This window comes from Typopeltis vanoorti, chromosome 6, assembly GCF_054136105.1.
Source record: "Typopeltis vanoorti isolate ZY-2024b chromosome 6, IOZ_Tvanoo_1.0, whole genome shotgun sequence".
Lineage (NCBI taxonomy): Eukaryota > Metazoa > Arthropoda > Arachnida > Uropygi > Thelyphonidae > Typopeltis > Typopeltis vanoorti.
The window spans coordinates 149,492,046-149,513,848 of NC_143554.1; the positions used below are offsets into that span (position 1 = coordinate 149,492,046).

General features: G+C 36.3%; 1 protein-coding gene across 1 annotated transcript in view; it reads right to left on the reverse strand.

Annotated features, from left to right (window-relative positions):
- The window catches only part of LOC150106088 (uncharacterized), a 58,472-nt gene extending 37,738 nt beyond the window's left edge, over nucleotides 1–20,734 (reverse strand). Inside the window, exons 1-9 of the mRNA XM_090393838.1 lie at nucleotides 20,637–20,734; nucleotides 20,283–20,447; nucleotides 19,981–20,139; nucleotides 19,608–19,751; nucleotides 10,650–10,805; nucleotides 7,070–7,228; nucleotides 4,394–4,552; nucleotides 3,376–3,537; nucleotides 116–274 (exon numbers count right to left, since the gene is read on the reverse strand). Coding sequence (XP_090249964.1) covers nucleotides 116–274; nucleotides 3,376–3,537; nucleotides 4,394–4,552; nucleotides 7,070–7,228; nucleotides 10,650–10,805; nucleotides 19,608–19,751; nucleotides 19,981–20,139; nucleotides 20,283–20,420 — 1,236 coding nt within the window. The 5' untranslated portion in view covers nucleotides 20,421–20,447; nucleotides 20,637–20,734. The remainder of the gene's footprint in view (nucleotides 1–115; nucleotides 275–3,375; nucleotides 3,538–4,393; nucleotides 4,553–7,069; nucleotides 7,229–10,649; nucleotides 10,806–19,607; nucleotides 19,752–19,980; nucleotides 20,140–20,282; nucleotides 20,448–20,636) is intronic.
- Nucleotides 20,735–21,803: the final 1,069 nt, after the last annotated feature.

The window sequence follows — 21,803 nt, forward strand, 5'->3', positions numbered from 1 at the left end:
TATATCAACGTTGTACTAAATATTTAATAAAATAGAACATATAATTTAAAAATTTCAAATAAAAAAAATACAAATACTGTGACCAGAATAATGCATACATAAAAGATGTGCTTACTTCGATTGCTGATCTGCTATACAACTTTCCACAGGTATCGCACTTGACGGCGGTCTCTGGACACTGATCACGTAAGTGCTCCTCCATATTCCCACGAAGTACTTCAGCATTGCACTGTTCACACGTGACCAGGGTGAGGTCACAGCTTCTTTCATGAATCTGAAATGCACAAAAAATAATATATATATAAATGAACAGAGCCTATATTTCTACCCACTGCGAGAAGTTATATATATATATATATATATATTGTACAGACGAAGCCCTTTGGGTGGAAAGACCTGGGTTCGATTCCCGTCGGTGGCGTGAGGAACGACAATGATTAAAAGAAATATACCTCTATCAGGTGTCTTTCGACGAAAGCTGCGTTCGTCAGTCGCATACGAAGGTAGGGGTATTTTCATCTGGAAACTTGGGTGTTTCGTCCCATGAACATACGCATCTACAGACACAGGATACACCGGGAGGGAGAGGGCTAACGACCTTATCCTCGGGACTGGTACTATTTGGAAGGACTAAGAACAGCTCCGTAACAGGCCACTAGGCCTAATGCGTAAAAGGAAGAAAAAGATATTATCAATATATGTATAGTTCAGGTGGAGGTTGCGTGTGCTCTCCATCGCGCTAGATCACCTGAAGAAAGAGTGTCATAAATGCTATTCTAGTCGCCGACTAGAGAAACTTTTACTAAGCCGTTTTTCGACTTAGTGTTAGTGGATCTTTGGAAGGGTCAAGCGGTTTTTTATCCCCGAAACTCGGGTTTCCGTCCCGTAAACTCAAGAAAATCGACCCTAGAACCCACATTATTTTCAGACAGTAAAAATAGTATTAGGATTATGTTCCACGAGAGGGCGGCACTTGTTAGCCGTCTATCCTCACCGGACGCCATATACAATTTGTCTTGGGCCAGCTATTTCTGACTGGCTACAGGGGTGTGGATTGAACTTCCCCTACAGTCTCCAAAAGTTAGATGCGGTTAAAACGGAATAAAAGGCGTTAGTTGATTGTTATATTTTATTTTTGTTCATAGCACTCTTCAATAGTTATTTTGATAAAATCGAGAGTCATCTTGAGAGTGAATACGTGTCAAGCACTCCCATCTTTTTCCAGTGTACTGATATTGAATAGCAATTACTATTATCAGAAGTAGAAAAGAAAAAAAAGAAAAAAAAAGTGTTTTCGTTCTAGTCAATACGAGCATATTTGTCATGATAAAGTTCACTAAGATTATACCAACACCTATGATAAGAGAACTCTACTATCAACGTCTCTTTTTCACTGAATCATGATAATGCACGGAACAATACAGCATGTCGTCTGACTTTGATCAGATCGATCCTGATATAAGCTGGTATAAATCTTATTTGTGTTCACTATGTTGACTTTATTCGCGAAAAGATATATATGTGTATATATAAAGCTCAGACAACTCCACTATCATGAAATGACTTAAAAAATCTGTTCCGTTTTCATGTCGTGGACAAAACATCTGAAGGGATGAATTACATTTCTTGTTTTTGTTTACAACTGGAGGATTCAGCTCCCTAGTGCTTCGAATGATAATTGTCTATTTCACTTCCTTTTATCAATATTATTTTTCCTCCCGGTTTCTCATCTAGTAATCAACGATCTGCAATACTGGAGAAGTGTAGCCTTTCAACAAATGCACCCACGTCCGTTACAACAAATTCAGAAAGAGACACGTTCAATCACTAAAACAACATCGTTCACTCCTGTGTCTAAAGCTTTGCTCTAATTTATGAATCATGAAAAGTAACTATAAGTTCATAACTATAACGTATGCTACAGTAATTGACTTTTTAATAATATGTAAATATTTAAGTATCGTAAGACATCATCAGTACAGTTATAAATGACAAAAAACACATTAGTGCACATGCTTATATTGGAATCCCTCTAGCATGCGCGTTAATGTGTTTTTTTTTAATGTAATTCCTATTGTTGTTTATAACCGTGCTACTGATGATGTCTTACGATACTTAAGAAGAAATATTTTCATATTATTAAAACGTTAATTATTGTGGCTTACGTGTGAATTTATAGTTATGAATACTGCACAGGTTTTTCTATATAAAAATAATCATGAAAGATTAGATGAATGTCAATCTGAATCCACCATCTTAAAATCGGATATTACTGTACACACAGAGAGAGAGAGAGAGAGAGACTTAGTGCCTAAGAATGCAAATGTCCACGCCAGCGGTACATACGTGGGTGTGGGTGTGTGGGTGGGTGGGTGGGTGGGTGGATGTGTACATAAGGGGAGGGATTTTCCTCTATTAAAATATTAAACCCATCTTACTGAAATCCGCTAGTCCCTCTGCAAGTGAAAAAATTCGTATGAATGTTTATCGCGTCGAAAAGGAGGATGGACTCATCTGTAGCCACTGGGCTGAGGATGATATATCATATTACGTAAAACTGATATATCGACACGATATATCAATTGTTGATACATTCCACGTCTGATTGAAACCATCAGTTGACATCACGTTGGACATTCCTTGTTCTGTGTTCTAGGTTCACATCTTTCCAGGATGTGAACTAACTGAGCAATACAATTACTTGTATTATTCTGGCCAACCTGTCTACCTTGCGGGATGAAACGCTGAAGTTTCCTGCAGAGAACAAAAACTTCTCAACCGCCGTATGAGATGGGTTAACTTGCCTTCAACTGGAAAATTTCTTACAAGTCAGGCAACCGCAAATCACAGGTATTGATGGCAACATAGATTATGTTAAAAGGAATTCGGACTGTTGAAAGCATACTTAATGACTAAAGAAATGGTGATACACGACAGTGGAGTTGTTTTGGGCAAATCCGCCGTGAATTTTGTTTTGCCTTGTTTGCCATTAACATGATCTTGAAACTAGTCGACAAAATTTAATGAAGATCCTACTGAATATCAAATTTCATTAAGTGTTCAGTTATTAACATGTTCAAGCATTTCTGCAAACGTCTGCCAATAAAAGGACCGATTGAAACTAAATTCTACTTTGAGAGATTTTTTTTTATTCAAGAAACTCGGGAGGTTCCTTTCGTAACATAGACAGGTTGATCAGTGTTATACGCACAAGATAATTAACATATGGACTGTAAATAAGGCAAACATCATGTTGCACTAGAATTGTACATTTGTATATCTTAAAATTTAATTACAATGAGATAGTTTTCAGAAAATATTGAAAAAAGATTTTTTTTTTTTTTTGCGCAAAATTACTTGGTTTTAAAACCTTACCTCTAATACTTCTACTTTAAAACGCTTTGAACATCCACAACAATTCTTCCAGGCGAGTGGACATCTCCTTTTTATATGCCGTTCGAAATTTTTTTCCAATAGCAGAACACTGCAGTACGAACATTTAAGACTTTTGTGCAAACTACACTTGGCTACGTGTTCCTAGTAACAAGAACGAGTACAGTTAAGAATAAAATAATATAAACAAAATAAATAATTTAAATAATAAAATAAATATGTACACCTATCGACGTCGACTGCAATAACTGTCTATAATTGGCTTTCTTTTATATTTTTCCCACACATGTGTGAACAAGTGCTGGGTGAGAGTAATCCGATGATATTCTTCTTGAACTGTTGGAGATTGTAGTCTTTTGGAAATGTTTTAGGCATATCTTATGGGAACCACCAGAAACATGAGCGCAGTATTAGAATGTTTGTCGAATTTGGGATTTATAAAGAGTAAGTAATTGTTCGGCAGGAAAGAACCAGATTTGCCGGAAAAGAATGCCAAATTTTTGGAAGCTGTTGATGCTATAGAAGTGATATGATTGTGCCAGGAAAGGTTTGGAGTAAGAGTTAGTCCGAGAAGAGAGAGATTTGGATTTGGCTGTTGAGCTGAGCATTATCAAAAGAAAGTGGAGATGATCTGAGCTGTGTTTTTACGATAAATCTTCTTTCACAAAGAATTTTATAACAGTACGATACTCAATTTTATCCATTTCAAGGAATACAGACAACACTTTTTCTACAGACAGCTGTATAAAACAAACTACTTGATAGAATGATTTGCAATTTCACATGGATGCTTACAACAGATGTGCCAACTTTGAAAAAAAAAACAATCTTGCTGATAGTGTTGCCAAGTATGGTCGTGACCGAGAACATTTCAGACCACACTCGTATATCAACGTTGTACTAAATATTTAATAAAATAGAACATATAATTTAAAAATTTCAAATAAAAAAAATACAAATACTGTGACCAGAATAATGCATACATAGAAGATGTGCTTACTTCGATTGCTGATCTGCTATACAACTTTCCACAGGTATCGCACTTGACAGCGGTCTCTGGACACTGATCACGTATGTGCTCCTCCATATTCCCACGAAGTACTTCAGCATTGCACTGTTCACACGTGACCAGGGTGAGGTCACAGCTTCTTTCATGAATCTGAAATGCACAAAAAATAATATATATATAAATGACCAGAGCCTATATTTCTACCCACTGCGAGAAGTTTTGGTTCTACTACTCCCATGGTGACCCAGTCCAAAGAAAGAGACCTCTATCGTCCCATATATATATATATATATATATATATATATATATATATTGTACAGACGAAGCCCTTTGGGTGGAAAGACCTGGGTTCGATTCCCGTCGGTGGCGTGAGGAACGAGAATGATTAAAAGAAAGAGACCTCTATCAGGTGTCTTTCGACGAAAGGTGCGTTCGTCAGTCGCATACGAAGGTAGGGGTATTTTCATCTGGAAACTTGGGTGTTTCGTCCCATGAACATACGCATCTACAGACACAGGATACATCTGGAGGGAGAGGGCTAACGACCTTATCCACGGGACGGGTACTATTTCGAAGGACTAAGAACAGTTCCGTAACAGGCCACTAGGCCTAATACGTAAAAGGAAGAAAAAGATATTATCAATATATGTATAGTTCAGGTGGAGGTTGCGTGTGCTCTCCATCGCGCTAGACCACCTGAAGAAAGAGTGTCATAAATGCTATTCTAGTCGCCGACTAGAGGAACTTTTACTAAGCCGTTTTTCGACTTAGTGTTAGTGGATCTTTGGAAGGGTCAAGCGGTTTTTTATCCCCGAAACTCGGGTTTTCGTCCCGTAAACTCAAGAAAATCGACCCTAGAACCCACATTATTTTCAGACAGTAAATATAGTATTAGGATTATGTACCACGAGAGGGCGGCACTTGTTAGCCGTCTATCTTCACCGGACGCCATATACAATTTGTCTTGGGCCAGCTATTTCTGACTGGCTACCGGGGTGTGGATTGAACTTCCCCTACAGTCTCCAAAAGTTAGATCCGGTTAAAACGAATAAAAGGCGTTAGTTGATTGTTATATTTTATTTCTGTTCATAGCACTCTTCAATAGTTATTTTGATAAAATCGAGAGTCATCTTGAGAGTGAATACGTGTCAAGCACTCCCATCTTTTTCCAGTGTACTGATATTGAATAGCAATTACTATTATCAGAAGTAGAAAAGAAAAAAAAAGAAAAAAAAAGTGTTTTCGTTCTAGTCAATACGAGCATATTTGTCATGATAAAGTTCACTAAGATTATACCAACACCTATGATAAGAGAACTCTACTATCAACGTCTCTTTTTCACTGAATCATGATAATGCACGGAACAATACAGCATGTCGTCTGACTTTGATCAGATCGATCCTATTGTTATTTATAACCGTGCTACTGATGATGTCTTACGATACTTAAGAAGAAATATTTTCATATTATTAAAACGTTAATTATTGTGGCTTACGTGTGAATTTATAGTTATGAATACTCCACAGGTTTTTCTATATAAAAATAATCATGAAAGATTAGATGAATGGCAGTCTGAATCCACCATCTTAAAATCGGATATTACTGTACACAGAGAGAGAGACTTAGTGCCTAAGAATGCAAATGTCCACGCCAGCGGTACATACGTGGGTGTGGGGGGGGGGGGTACATAAGGGGAGGGATTTTCCTCTATTAAAATATTAAACCCATCTTACTGAAATCCGCTAGTCCCTCTGCAAGTGAAAAAATTCGTATGAATGTTTATCGCGTCGAAAAGGAGGATGGACTCATCTGTAGCCACTGGGCTGAGGATGATATATCATATTATGTAAAACTGATATATCGACACGATATATCAATTGTTGATACATTCTACGTCTGATCAAAACCATCAGCTGACATCACGTTGGACATTCCTTGTTCTGTGTTCTAGGTTCACATCTTTCCAGGATGTGAACTAACTGAGAATACAATTACTTGTATTATTCTGACCAACCTGTCTACTTTGCGGGATGAAACACTGAAGTTTCCTGCAGAGAACAAAAACTTTTCAACCGCCGTATGAGATGGGTTAACTTGCCTTCAACTGGAAACTTTCTTACAAGTCAGGCAACCGGAAATCACAGGTATTGATGGCAACATGGATTATGTTAAAAGGTATTCGGACTGTTGAAAGCATACTTAATGACTAAAGAAATGGCGATACACGACAGTGGAGTTGTTTTTGGCAAATCCGCCGTGAATTTTGTTTTACCGTGTTTGCCATTAACATGATCTTGAAACTAGTCGACAAAATTTAATGAAGATCCTACTGAATATCAAATTTCCTTAATTATTCAATTATTAACATGTTCAAGTATTTGTGCAAACGTCTGCCAATAAAAGACCGATTGAAACTAAATTCTACTTTGAGAGAATTTTTTTTATTCAGGAAATTCGGGAGGTTCCTTCCGTAACATAGACAGGTTGATCAGTGTTATACGCACAAGAAAATTAACATATGGACTTTAAATAAGGCAAACATCATGTTGCACTAGAACTGTACATTTGTATATCTTAAATTTTAATTACAATGAGATAGTTTTCAGAAAATATTGAAAAAAGATTTTTTTTTTTTTGCACAAAATTACTTCGTTTTTAAAACCTTACCTCTAATACTTCTACTTTAAAACGCTTTGAACATCCACAACAATTCTTCCAGGCTAGTGGACATCTTTTTATATGCCGGTCGAAATTTTTTTCCAATAGCAGAACACTGCAGTACGAACATTTAAGTCTTTTGTGCAAACTACACTTGGCTATGTGTTCCTAGTAACAAGAGCGAGTACAGTTAAGAATAAAATAATATAAACAAAATAAATAATTTAAATAATAAAATAAATATGTACACCTATCGACGTCGACAGCAATAACTGTCTATAACTGGCTTTCTTTTATATTTCTCCCACACACGAAAGACAGAAGAGACTGTAGCAAAGAAATGCCGTGTGTGAACAAGTGCCGGGTGAGAGTAATCCGATGATATTCTTCTTGAACTGTTGGAGATTGTAGTCTTTTGGAAATGTTTTAGGCATGTCTTATGTGCACCACCACAAACATGAGTGCAGTATTAGAATGTTTGTCGAATTTGGGATTTATAAAGAGTAAGTAATTGTTCGGCAGGAAAGTACCATCTTTGCCGGAAAAGAATGCCAAGTTTTTGGAAGCTATTGATGCTATAGAATTGATATGATTGTGCCAGGAAAGGTTTGGAGTAAGAGTTAGTCCGAGAAGAGAGAGATTTGGATTTGACTGTTGAGCTGAGCATTATCAAAAGAAAGTGGAGAAGATCTGAGCTGTGTTTTTACGATAAAACAAGCAAAACTGCTTTTGGAAGCATTCAACTGAACAAGTTGACTAAATTATTACTTTCAACCCAATCTAGATGCTGTGGAGATCAGTTTTCGGGACACTTATTACAGATTATTTTGAAGCTTTAAATGTTTGAGCGCTGCACGGCTTGTCCGAGTGGAGTGTGCTATCATCAGCAAACTCATGAAGAGGGTTTGCAGTCAATGACAGTAGGCCATTTATATAAATTATATAAATCAGGAAGTGGGTGAGTGAAATGGTAGAGCCCTGAGAGACATCGGCATTGACAGGAAAGTCTGAGGACAGAACGCTATCCACTATTACACGTAGGAAATGATCTAAGAGGAAACTAGCAATCCAGTTACATAATAATGAAGGTAGTCCAAACGATCGTAACTTGAAGAAAAGCCCTTTAGTCGACCCTATCAAGAGGCTTGGAGATGTCAAGAGAAATGTCACAGGTTTCTCCCAACCTCTCCATGGAATGGGTCCAAAGGTGAAGGATAGGTGATCTCCTGTGGATCTAGCCTGGTCAAATCCATACTGTGGGCATTATTAGTTTGCAGTTTTCAAAGTGTTGAAAAAGTTGACAGTTAATAGCGTTCTCCGTTACTTTATACAAAATTGGTGTGAGAGCAATAAGTGGATAGCTTGATGGTAAACATGTATCTTTTTTTTTATGAACTGGTTGTATATGAGCTTTCTTATATGCTGAAGAGTGGATGCCAGATGAGTACAGTTTAGTGAATAGATGTGTTAGATCGGGAGGATATCTCTTTCAGAACTGGCGGGCTTTGTGGTATACAATTTATTTAATATTTAATAAGTGGCAAATTAATTTTAAGCCACAGGAGGTCAAAAAGGGTGAGATTATAGGTTCGGGATACTTTGGCAAGTAATATCAGAACACATTATGACTCCGCCATAAGGGTTCCCTTATGTTTAGAGGGAATTTAATTTTTAGTTTAACTGCAGGGACACTGTACGTATTTAGGCTTAGTTGCATTTTTAATGTTACAAAAGGCGAAGAGAAAAAAGAGAATGGAAACATGCAGATTCTTGAACATATTTCTAATACAGAGCATCCAGTCTCAAAACCACAATGTGGCCTCAGCAGCGTCCCCCCCCCCTCCGGAAAGTAAGACTTTCAAGACACTATAAAAAAGTTTCTCCGGTCGGCAACTAACAATAACATGCAACTGCCTTTTATTTTTTTCTAATGTAGTATCATGAAGATTACAATGAGGATGTGCAGAAGCCCATGAAATAGTTTTAAGATATGAAACCATTCTAGCATCAAATGACAGTACCAAGAACAATAAAAAAAAGGAAAGAAAAACAAAAATTAGAAACATCCTCTTCTGATCAAATGCTGTACGCACTCCATGTTACTGGTTGTTAATATTAATATCCTATGATTTTAAACACATAAATAATATTTGAAATTTACATTTTATTGCATAATTAAAAATATAATTAATTTCATATAAATTAATTATATTTATAAAATGCAAGCGTCTTAGGTACCTTTGTGCAAATTTTCGTGACGCGAGGTGAAGAAGAAAAAGGCCTTAACAGGTTTGATTCCAGTCACGCATTACAATTCTTTTCAAAGCTCTTTTGCTTCCGATTGCAGAATTAGTCGATCTCTGACATAGCAAGTTTTTTTTTTTTTTTCATTTGGAAGAAACTTGGCTTTATAATCATTTGCAACTCAACAAAAAAAAAAAAAAAATGAACATAAAGCAAAGGAGCAACAATAATATTAGTTAGGATTATGAATACGAAAGGAAGCATATGTTTGCTGTATTCATTTGTCCCTTTGTTTTATACACACCAGTTATAATGTATCACAAAGTCATGGAAACTTATCACAAAACGATTCATAGGTACTCACTCTGGGGAATTAAAAGAGTGTTAAGGATTGAGGGCGATACAATTTGCAGTATATACTCTTCCAAGGAAAAGAAGTGGCATTTTGTTTTGTATAGAAATATAGACGGAGGAGAATAATTAATATATTTTATAAAGAATGCAAAGGAAAAATATGATGGTTAGAAATTGTTTCTCCAATGACCCTATGCTTCTTTTCACCAACTAAACATTTCATCATTTTTCCGACCTGCTTGTCCGAGTGGTTAACGTACCCCTTCTCCAACTAACAGGCCATAGGTCCGAATCCTGGTGTTAGCATGGATGTTTGTAATTGTCTTGAGGTGGGATTTTATCATGAAGTGTGAAACCATTGCTCTGCTTATTGAAGGCCTGAAGTGACTTGAAAAAGATCCATGTTTGTTATGGTTTCTGGACTACGTAAAAAAATATAATAATAATAATAATAATACAAGAAACAAAAAATAGAAACCATCCTTATCCTCTCTGTGGTGCTGATGTTACAACAGATTTAAATTTTTCGTGAATGGGAGACAAAAAAAATCTGGAGAAAGAGAAAACTTTTTTCCAGAATTAAGGAGAAAATCCAATAATAATTGTCATGATTTTGATTTGCTCATCTGCTCTGTGCCTATTCATCAGCATAGAAACAAATCTTTAGCATGCATGGGCCTAAAAGAAATGAGAGATAAAATTCAGCCATCAAGCTATCGGCCCTTTGTCTTAAACTCAGTACGCACCAAAATGAAGAAGGTCCTTTACAATCAACGTTTTCACCACATGGAGGCCTAAGTATTAATTTATGATCCCCAGCAAGGATTCTGCAACTTGCTCCACAGCATATCTGCATATTATATATATATATATATATATATATATATATTTACTTAATCCCCCCCCTCACCATCCTCCCAAAACTCCGCCAAAATCTAAGGCACTATTAGACTCTTTATTAAAATAGTTATAATAATAATAATATACTTACGTCGATATCACTCTTTTTAAATTTCAGTTCACAATTGGGACATTTTTCCATTCCTGGGCATGCGTTGGCGATGTGTTCCAGTAAACACTTGGCAAAGATATTGGTATTACAGTACACACAGCACACCTTGTTCACTTCACAGATCTCTATATGTGCCTATTCAAACAAACAACAGTCTCAGAAACGACGCATCTAAAATATCTTAATAGTTCGAGTAAGTAATATTATGAATTAACTTTAGAATGCTGAAATAAAAACTTTCATTTCCGTTCAGTTACATTTAGCATGACCACATCTTTACTAAATTCATCTAAGCAAAATGCAATATCAGTTACACGTTGCAGTATTAATTATAACAATGATTGTATCACATTTTAAAGCAGACACGTTATAACGTACTTCAAATGCTTCGATTCGAATTATTTTTGAACAGCCAGGACATGTCTTTCCCGTTCCTAGAGGTTGTCCCGGTAAAGCATTAATGCAGTTTGGCCATTTAATCTTGAATTTCTTTTTTTTCTGTTTCTGTTAAAGCAAATAAAATGACGATTAGTAATGGATTTTTTTTTTTTTCGTTTCAACAATGCGCATGTAGATTGCCAGAAATCTCGCATCTTGTATACTACGCATGCGTTAACTCTCAAAATAGCGTTTTACTTTCAAAAAGAATTAGGGGAATTAAAGCAAAGCCAATATTTTTAAAATGAAAAGTAATAAATTTATTTCTTCTCATATTCATGTTTAATATATAACTGGCATTCAAAAAATAAATACGAATAAATAAATCAACATCACAAATTAATTAATAAACAAATAATAAAAATAAATAAATATAAAAATGAATAAATATTATCAATAAATAATAAAAAATAAATGTATTTATTTTTATTATTATTTATTTATTTATTTATTTATTTATGAATAAATACATGTAAATAAATAAATACATTTTAAAAATAAGAGCTTGTGTAGCTTAGTAGAAGAGGCGGAACAAATTCCTCTCCTTCATACCTAGGATAACCCAGCAGGAGGCGGAAGAAATGTATGTCCCGATAACAGCAGCAGAATTCAGACAAACAGTAAAGCATTTACCAGACAAGAAATCCCCAGGAGAAGACGGTCTTACAAGCGAATTTTACAAGCACTGCTTTCAAAAATTCGAGCATTTATTATGAGAATGACGCAAGAAATATACGAAACACAAATAAATCCAGACAGATTCAGCACAGGGTACACCACAATTATCCCGAAAACTTCAGATACAGAGAAAAAGACACAAAGCAATGCAGAAGGATGACTCTTTTAAACACCGACTACAAGATTATCTCAAAAATCCTGTCTAATAGAATACAGAAGTACCTACAGAAATTAATATCTCCCGCACAGACCTGTGCAATTAAGGGCAGAAACATAGCAGACACAATTACTCATTTAAGATCAATATATGAGTACTATACTCTGACCAACAAACCCTGTGTCCTACTAAGCCTGGATATAGAAAAGGCATTTGCCACCATAAGCCACGTGTATATATTCAAAATTGTAGAGGAAATGGGATTTGACCCAAAATTTAGGAACTGGCTGCAAACGTTCTACGAGAATGCAGAAAGTCAAGTACTCGTAAATAAGAAGCTATCCACATCATTTAAATTGAAATGCTCAGAGAAACAAGGAGAGGGGTCTCCTCTTCATCCTTGCACTTCATCCTTGGCCCTCTTCATCCTTGCACTAGAACCAGTCATCAGAGCGATCGATTCCAACAGAGAAATCAAAGGAACAAACATTCACCGGGAGACCCAAGCGAATGTCTTGGCATATATGCTGACGACATCACGTTAACACTATAGACGGAAACATCAATAGAAGAGTCAATGAAATTACTAGAGGCGTTTGCAAGAACTTCTGCCCTGAAAGTAAACGTGAGTAAATCTCATTGCATGCTAATAGGAAAATGGAAAAAGAACCCTGAGATTCTTCCAGCAAAAGAATTCAAAAATACTTACCGGTTCTGGGAGTTAAAATAGGCGGCCCAGAAACGTATGAAGAACACTGGAAAGAACTCTACGCAGCTGTTGCGCGGAAAATAAATACCATGCGTCCAACACAACTATCTGTGAGAGGAAAAGCAAGAATATGCAACATATATTTACTCTCTCGCCTCTGATACAAAGTAAACAACATCCCGTACCATGGGAAGTGGGCAGACTGTGCGCCACCTATATCTGGGGTTCTCGGTACGAACCAATGAGGAGAACAACACTCTTTCACAGATTAGAAGCCGGAAGTCTAGGTCTACTTAATATCCACTTAAAAACAATTATCAACACAGCGAAGATCGCAGAAAGAGCAAACACTAAGTCATACCACGGATATGCAATAGCATTCCGACAGAAATGACTTCCACACAGAATAATCAGCACAATGCCAGAGATTCTCGGAAGAGTTCCCAGGATGTTTACAGAGATGGCGGAGGGATACGTATTTGTGATAGAGAGCATCAGCACTGAAACCTTAATAAGTCAAAAAACAAAAGCAACATACTACACACTAATTGGAACAACCTTTTCCATACCACAACATAGAGAATTAAGAAGAGGACAAATTACGCTCAGTCCTGTAATAAGCAATGTCTTCAAGCTACCAATAAATCTGAGATATAAAACCTTCTTCTTTAAAGTACACCATGCCTGCTTCCCAAACAAGACGTGGGGATAGTGGCTAAAGGTACACCTCTTGAAGGGCATGCAACATGTCAATTTTGCCGGGAACCGGAAACACTATACCACCTAATGATATATTGCAAAGAAGCGGAAGTAACTTACAAAGCTGTTAAAAGATGCTTCCTGAAATCCAACTAATCAACGAGGAAATATTATTCTGACTAAAAGGAAAACATATAAACAGGGTGCAAACAACAGTTAAAATCCTAACGATGTACGCAATTTGGGCGCACAGGTGCGACCATGTGTATGGAAGAGAAGACATTCCCGGAACCATATCGAAACTACATCTAGGAAGCGATCACCAGTTCAATCCAGTCTAGAAGAATGGCTTCAGAGGAATGGGCACACTTAACCTCCAATCTTACATCAGATGAGCAATCCATCCAGCCAACAACAGAACGACACCATCATCACTTCCCGGTGGAAATAAGGCCAATCGGAAGAAAATTTCCTAGCTCCCCACTTCCATCCGAAGAAACAGCGCCTGAATCATGTGGACCAGATAGTCCACCGCAGGAAAAAGAGCGATCCCCTATCTCAACGGAAACAGCGAACTCAGTGCTTCATATTTAACGAAAAAAAAAAAACTATAAGAAAAACTAAGATTCCAGAATATATTTGAAAACTATGTATATGACTATAACAGCTACTTATAATATAAAATAGAATAAATTCCGCATAGGATTGTATATGAATGTTATTTCGCTGCACAGATGGCATATATAATTGATTTTGTAGAGTATATGTGAAATATATATAATAAGTATGATATATATGGTATTTAAATATAATTTACTGCGCATTCCTTAAAAAAAAAGGAAGAAAGAAAAAGAAACAGTCTTAAACCCAACTGAGAGGGGAAAAAAAGCTAACAAAGCTGAAAAATACCTCAACTTAATTAATATAACAGAAAATAATGTATATGTAACTGCCAGTTATGAGACTTCCTGTTTATAAATGAAGGAAGTCAAGACATTGTAAGTGAGCAGTAAGGTATTGAAAACATTGTAATATAACAGATGAAACTTCGATTGAAATGATCGTATAACAACCTTATTTCGATATACATATTGTATGTATAATTCATTATGATGTAAATAATTGCAACAGTTGTTAATAAAGTTGTTTTTTTCTTGCAAAAAAAAAAAAAGTAGGTGTGGCTTTTGCACACCACAGCACTCGACCGCACGAAGAAAGTCTTGGTATCAAATCTACTCGGCAACTAGAGGAATTTTTTAAAATTTTTTATCGACTAACCCGGTTCCCAAGTTAGTCGATCTCTGGCACTGGCAAGCGGATTTTTTCTCCCGGAAACTCAAGAAAATCGACAGTTGAATCCGCACTATTTCTGACATTAAATATATTGTGTTAGGTTTAGGGACCAAGAGATGGCGGCACTTGTTCAGCTGTCTCTTTAGTGCGTGCTGCTTAATTAGTGATAGCCTTGGGCCAGCTATCTCTGATTGGTTACCAGTGAAGATCGAACTTCCCACTCAGTTTCAGGATAAAACTGCCTCGCCTATCTTTTTATTTAAGGTGTTAGCTAATTTTTTTCTGTATATCAAAAATAAATAAATACATCAATAAATAATAAAAATAAATAAATAAACACTTTTTAGAGTATCATACGCCGCCTGATCAAAAATATCGAGTCGTCTGCTCATCTCAGCTCTCTCTTTAATATGAAAGATATTAATATGGAGTTAGTCCACCCTTTGCTGTTATAACAGCATTCAATCTTCTGGTAGGGCTTCGACTAGATTCTGATACGTTGCTGCAGTAATTCGTTTGCATTCTTAGGATATTAATTACGTCAGCCAATGATGTCAAACGATTCGAACTAATCACAATCAGCGTTCCAATTTATCCCACAGATGATGGGGGTTGAGAAAAGAGCTCTATGCTGGCCAGTCATATTTTTCAGCACTCATGTCGTCAAATATCATCCCTACACAGTCGCCATTGTGCTGTTGTTTCATAGCATCACTTACAGTTGATTGCGGCATCTGCAGTTCTTTGTCTATGTTTGTCTATGAAGACTGCAAGACCGTGTGTTTCCGTGAAATATGGAAAGGCAGATAGCAGTCGACCAGAAATCCTGATATATGGATGTTTAAAAGTTTTACTGTGCCTGTAAAAGGGGGAATAGAACCTGAATACTAGGAAAAATTTAGCCAAGAATGCTTACGAAGAGGCTAAGAAAATTTTTTGAAAGAGAATCTTAGAAAACAGCTGGATTCAGGCCATATAATGGTTATATGGATCAGATTATCGCTTTAAGACAATTACTGGAGAAACCATGGAATTATAACAAGGATTTGTGCTTAAGTTTGCAGTGGATTGGAGTATGTGACGAAATGCTTAAGTTATATGAAGTAAACAGTATTATATCGAACTATTCGCACTACAATTCATTTAAGTGTAAGTCAGCGGTTAGAACTGAAGAAAGTAACGGAAGGTGGTTAGGTGTGAAAGAAGGTATACAACAAGAATGCACTCTATCGCCACTGTTTCTCATCATCTACATGTATCACATAAGGAAAAAAGGTCGGAATGGGCCTAATATGAAATCTAGATATCATAATCTCAGCTTTTTACTTCATTTAGATTATATTACTCTCCTATATAATTCCGGTACCAGTATTTAGGTGCTGAATAACTGGAGTAACAAATACATTCTGAATAGAACTCAGCAAAAGTGACGAAAACTATAAAAATCGCAGATACCAATACCTTAATTAGAAACTCATAGGCATGAGACTTCTAACGCCGATCTTCTTGAATTCCCTGCGTATATTGGGTGAGAAATGGTCGGACAGCCTTCATTAAATGCTTCTGTCGATTGCTGCACACAGTAAGTTTTGTTTGTCCGCACAATCCTTCTCAGACGACCGCTATCTCTTTCCTGACAGACTATCATCTGGTCATAGTTACGCCTCTTAGAGAAGCAAGGTGGGTTATCTTTCCATTGATTAACACGGGAATATCTCCCGCTTTTGAGAAACCAGTCAGCTCTGATGTGTTCAAAATGGTGGCTTCAGCCGGATGGGCATCCACAAAAAGCCCTTTATCGAACTCCGAACGAACCCTTGTTTTTCTCTTGTTTTTCTCTAATCATCAAAGTCTGATGAACACTTTGACGATTACTGACCATTCTTAAGTAGTTGCCTAAAACACATTGTGGTGACGTGCACGCGACCAAAAATTTTGCATACAAGCTGCGTAAATGACGTTTACGTAAATCTACATAAAAGCTTCATTTTGGTAGCGGCATGTGTAGATAAGCTGGATGCGATAGTGTTTCGTATAGAACTAGCAGCTAAAATGACGAGGCCAGCGTCAATAAATCGAGTATATTGTTTCGGCTAGCTTGTCTGTTGTGTTGGATGAAAAATCCTGAATCTCAAGTTTAAGAACCCTGCTGGCTCCGAATGACAGCGGTAACTTACCTCCAAACACGGAAAAGTTGCAAATTCTGTTTCTCCTAAACAGGATTTGAATCCGGTTCTTTCCATCAAAAGGGTGTCATCATTGATATCTACTGAGCTAAGAAAGGTCCTAAAATAGAAAATAGCATATCAGACATCAATTACATTTTTAATAGAAAAACCATTCGAAGAAGTAAAACATTTCAGCTGTTTAGGCACAGTTTTAGTGAAGATGGGAAATTAAACATGGAAATAGACAACAGAATTAGTACAGCTGGTATGGTAGAAAAAACATAATAAATTCATATGGAATAAGAGAGAAATTAGTCTTAGTCTAATTAGCAAGATACTGTTCAAAGTAATTTTTACTTATGGACCTAAGAGCTGGGTTAGAAATAAAACCACTTGATCAGAGATTGGCGACCATAGATATGAGAGCTCACAGGAAGATTGAGGAACTTAAAACATGTCATCAGTGGCAAAAAAACACATTAAAATAAAGAATATTATTATTATTATTATTATTATTATTCCTAATACCTCCAAGGAGTCCGAAGACTCATCGCGGGAGGACATCTTCAACTGTCTCTACACCTTACCTCTACTACGAATCAACGCCATCTACCGCCCACCTCCAACACCACCACAACTAGTAATTTTTGTCTGTAAATTGCGTGTGTTCTGAAGGGCCGATTTGTATGTATGCGGGATGAAAAACCCGAGTTTCCGGGAGAAAAAACCCTGCTACCTCCGTATGAGATCGGCTAACTCACCATCGATTGAAATCGACCAGATAAAGATTCCTCCCGTCGCGACGAGAATCGAACTTAGGCCTGTTCCAATCGAAGGGCGCAATGTACCGTCGTTCTTCCAATTGCGCTACGGAGGCGCTTTATAACATAACTTACATTGCTAGCATTCAAGAATGTGTTAAGAGAGCCTCAGGTGGTATGGCCACTTAAACATAATGCAAGAGGAAAGATTAGCTAAAAAAAGTGTACTTTGCCAGAATGGCAGGAAAAAGACCCAGAGGTAGTGCAAGATGAAGGGCGATTGATATCGTAAAAACGGGCCTTAGAAGACTATCTATAAGATCTAATAATACTGATAAATAACAATAATTTGGAAGAAAATTGTTCATTGGGAATAGTAATAATATAAACTTAATGTAATACATGAGGATAAATATCAGGAATTTGCTGATTATGTGATGATGATGATGGTCAATACTTAAATCTCAGTTGCAAACTACTAGCATCCAGGACAATATATCAATTATTATTCCATGCATACTACAGGAAACTATATATGTATATAGAAACTATAATCTATATATAAATAATATATATATGGGGGAGTCTGATAGGTTCTCTGCCTCGACCATAAATTGCAACATTATCGGCAAGATAGGTTTTCCCTAAGTTGCCACATATGTCATAAGCATCCATGTGAAATTGCAAGTCATTCTATCAAGTAGGTTTTATATAGTCGGAAGTCAAAGTGTTGTCTGTATCCCTTGAAATAGATAAAATTGACTAACGTGCGGTTATAAAATTCTTTGTAAAAGAAGACTTAACGAAAAATTTATTCGAAGCTCATAAAAGTTTACGGGCACTCTTCTCCTTCGTTTTTGACAATTAAGGAATGGGCTACCGAGTTTAAACGTGGCCGTACCAGCCTTGGAGATGATCCCATGAAGGACGTCCAAAAAGTGTAACAACACTGGAAATCATTGATTAATGCACGACCGGCGAGTCAAAGTTAGTGAAATGGCTGAGACTATAGGCATTTCAAAGGAACGAGTATGGTATATTTTGCATGAAGAATGGCAAATGAAAATGCTTTGAGCAAGAGGAGTGCCGTGCTGATCAAAAACGCACTCTCATGAAAATCTCTGAACAGTGCTTGGAGCGTTTTAACAAGAATAAAACTGAATTTGTGCGTCGATTTATTACTATGAATGAGACTTGGATTCACCAGTACACACCAGAATCCAAACAGCATTGAAAACAGTGGGCAAAAGGTGGTTGTTAAGCGCCAAAGAAGACAAGGGCAATGCAGCGGTGATTTGGGATGCTAAAGGCATTTGTTTATCAATTATCTTGAAAAAGGTAAAACAATAACAGGAGAATATTAGTCCGATCTTTTAACCAGACCAGAGTAAAAAATTCGTGAGAAATGATCCGGTTTTCAGAAGAAAAAAATCATCTTTCATCAGAACAATGCACCTGCCCACAAAAATAGTTTTGGCAATGGGAAATTAAGGGATCTGCAGTATGAATTGTTGGAACACCCATCCTATTCCCCAGATTTGACTCCCCCTGACTTCTATCTCTTCCCAAAACTAAAAATCTTCCTCACTGGACAGCGTTTTACTTCGAATCAAGATGCGATTGCACCTGTAGAGGGATATTTTTCAGATCTTACTAAGAACCACTATAGGATGGTATAATGGCGCTGGAGCATCGCTGGAATAAATGTATTAGTCTTAAGAGAAGAGAGATTATGTTGAAAAAAATAATAATTTTGAAATTATAAATTCGTTTTTTAAATCATTTTAAAAAACGTTAAACCACTTTCAGTTAAAAAGTCGTTATAATATTTTTTTACTTTCTAGCGGAGACATATAAGGAACTGCGCAACTCATGATGATAATTACATACATTATATTATCTGATGTGATTATTATTTTCATGAGTAACTTTGACTAATGTCTCTTTTAAGTAATTGAATTTAAGTAATTGAAAATTGCCTAAATTGAATAAAGGAATTACCGTTTGGAAAGATTGCTTTCATCGCAAACTTACATTTCCATTTTGAAGCAGTTTGGAGCGAAGAGAACAGTCTTCGAAGCAGTCATGACTCAAATGAAACTTCTTATCCTCACTGTAGATAATCATTCCACATTTGGAACATCTCATAATCTCAGGATTCCAAACATCTTCGTAAATCTGTTGAGAGAATTCAAAACAGTGAACACTAACTTCAAAGTAATTTATCGCTAATTATTTTTATTCCATTATTTTATTTATTTATTTTATATTCTAGAAGTATTGTCACAAAAATAGCTCATCCTTTGACTGTTTTCTGTCCACTGGAGGGCGCTTTAATTGAAGCTATTGTAGTCATTATACTACTTACACAATTTTCATATATTAATAAGCGATTTATTAAACTTACATCAAAACATTTCTTGGAAAATTTCTTTGAATAATTCAGATATTTCACGCATGTCTTTGGGCACATCTGTTTCTTATGATAGCTAAAACGTTTGCGTTTTAACCTCACCTTACACTGAGGACAGTCGATTATAACATCGCTACACCAAGTCACATGGTTCTGAAAAAAATAAAAATAAAAATAACATACATATATATATCATGCGTATAATTAACTAATCAGATCGATATGCATATAAGCAGGAAAAGAAAAAGCTATTACAGTGATATCAGTTATTACAATGAATACTATATTCGACTTACTTCGATGCCAGTTTTTTCAACCATGCATTTGCAGGTTGGACATGGGATGTGTAATTCTGGACATCTTGTCAGATGATCATTCAAGTGCTTAAAATTGATTTCAATGTTGCAGTGCAAACAGCGGAGAATCTTTGCCATTTGACAGTTATCTTGGTGTTCTTATAGCTAGAAGAAAGAGTAAGAAATAATATCTGCGTACAACATATGTATGCACATAACCTGTCTACCGTTGATATATTCCTGAAGAGTATATACTACTACTACTGTTTGGTTACTATTAACATCGCTTCGTTTGTTACTAAAAGGAATGGTTTTATTCTTGATATTCAAAACAACTAAAACTATGTCACTTACAGAGAGAAATCAGCAGCTTCTCTTCTACGTAAACCACGATGAAATAATCTCAACCACATGTTATACAAAGAGAATTATCAAAGACTGTTATCTGTTATTTTTATCTCTCAGTCGTTGGTTTTATGTTTGCTTTACCGACATAATTCGCAATGTAGTGCTATGACTGTTAACTGTGAGAACTCTAGAACAAAATGGTTGCCAGACATTTACTATTCAAGCGTTCAATTGAAATATGGCCCACAAATATTTGCGAGTAATTCGAAATGCACCTGATAATGCAATACATCAAAAAGACAATCATGCTATCATGCGCAGAGCGATGTGAAGTGATATTTTCAAAAGAAAGAGGGTGGGGAATTCCCTTTTATCGTTACGATAACAACCCAGCGCGAAGCGACCACCTACTCTTTACTGAATGCTACTTCGGGACCTTTCAAAAAGAAAACTCACTTCAAACAGTTAGTCTTCAGTGAGTTTTATTATTATTATTCAGGAGCGGCTCGTGCATAGGCACTGCGGAACTGCAGCACCCCCAATTTCTCTCGATATATAAATATATTTATTAATTTATTTAGATTTGCTTGTAATATTTAATTTTATCATCAACAATCCTATACAATTCTCTTATTTTGTATAAAAAATAATAAAAATCCATCTTGTAGCACTTAGGAGGACGCTAGCAGCACTGTGTTTACCACAGTGTCATATTGCTACGCGTGCAAACATATGCACGTCATAGTGAGATGCGAGCTATTAATGCAATGCGGCACTGTCCGTCGCGCAGTTCCACTATTGTTTATATGCAGTTTGCGCCAGTAGTACAGTGTTCATAGAGTATTGTACAGTAGACCCGATATGCATGATTATTGTAAATTAATGGAGTTGTTAAAATGTATAACAGAAAGTAATTTTGATTGTGTTCTTAGTGAAATTACTGTATTAATAAAAATTCTCTTGACAATTCCTATGACTACATCAGAGCCTGAACACTATTTTTCAACATTAAAGAGAATAAAAACATTTCTGAGGAGCACTCTGAATCAGGATGGGTTAAATGCACTTGCGATGATTTCAACGGAGAAAAAATTCTTCAACAGTCACACAAACCCGCTCACTCCGATTCTCGCAGATATATTTCTCAACGATTTTGAAGAAAAAGCTATTAAC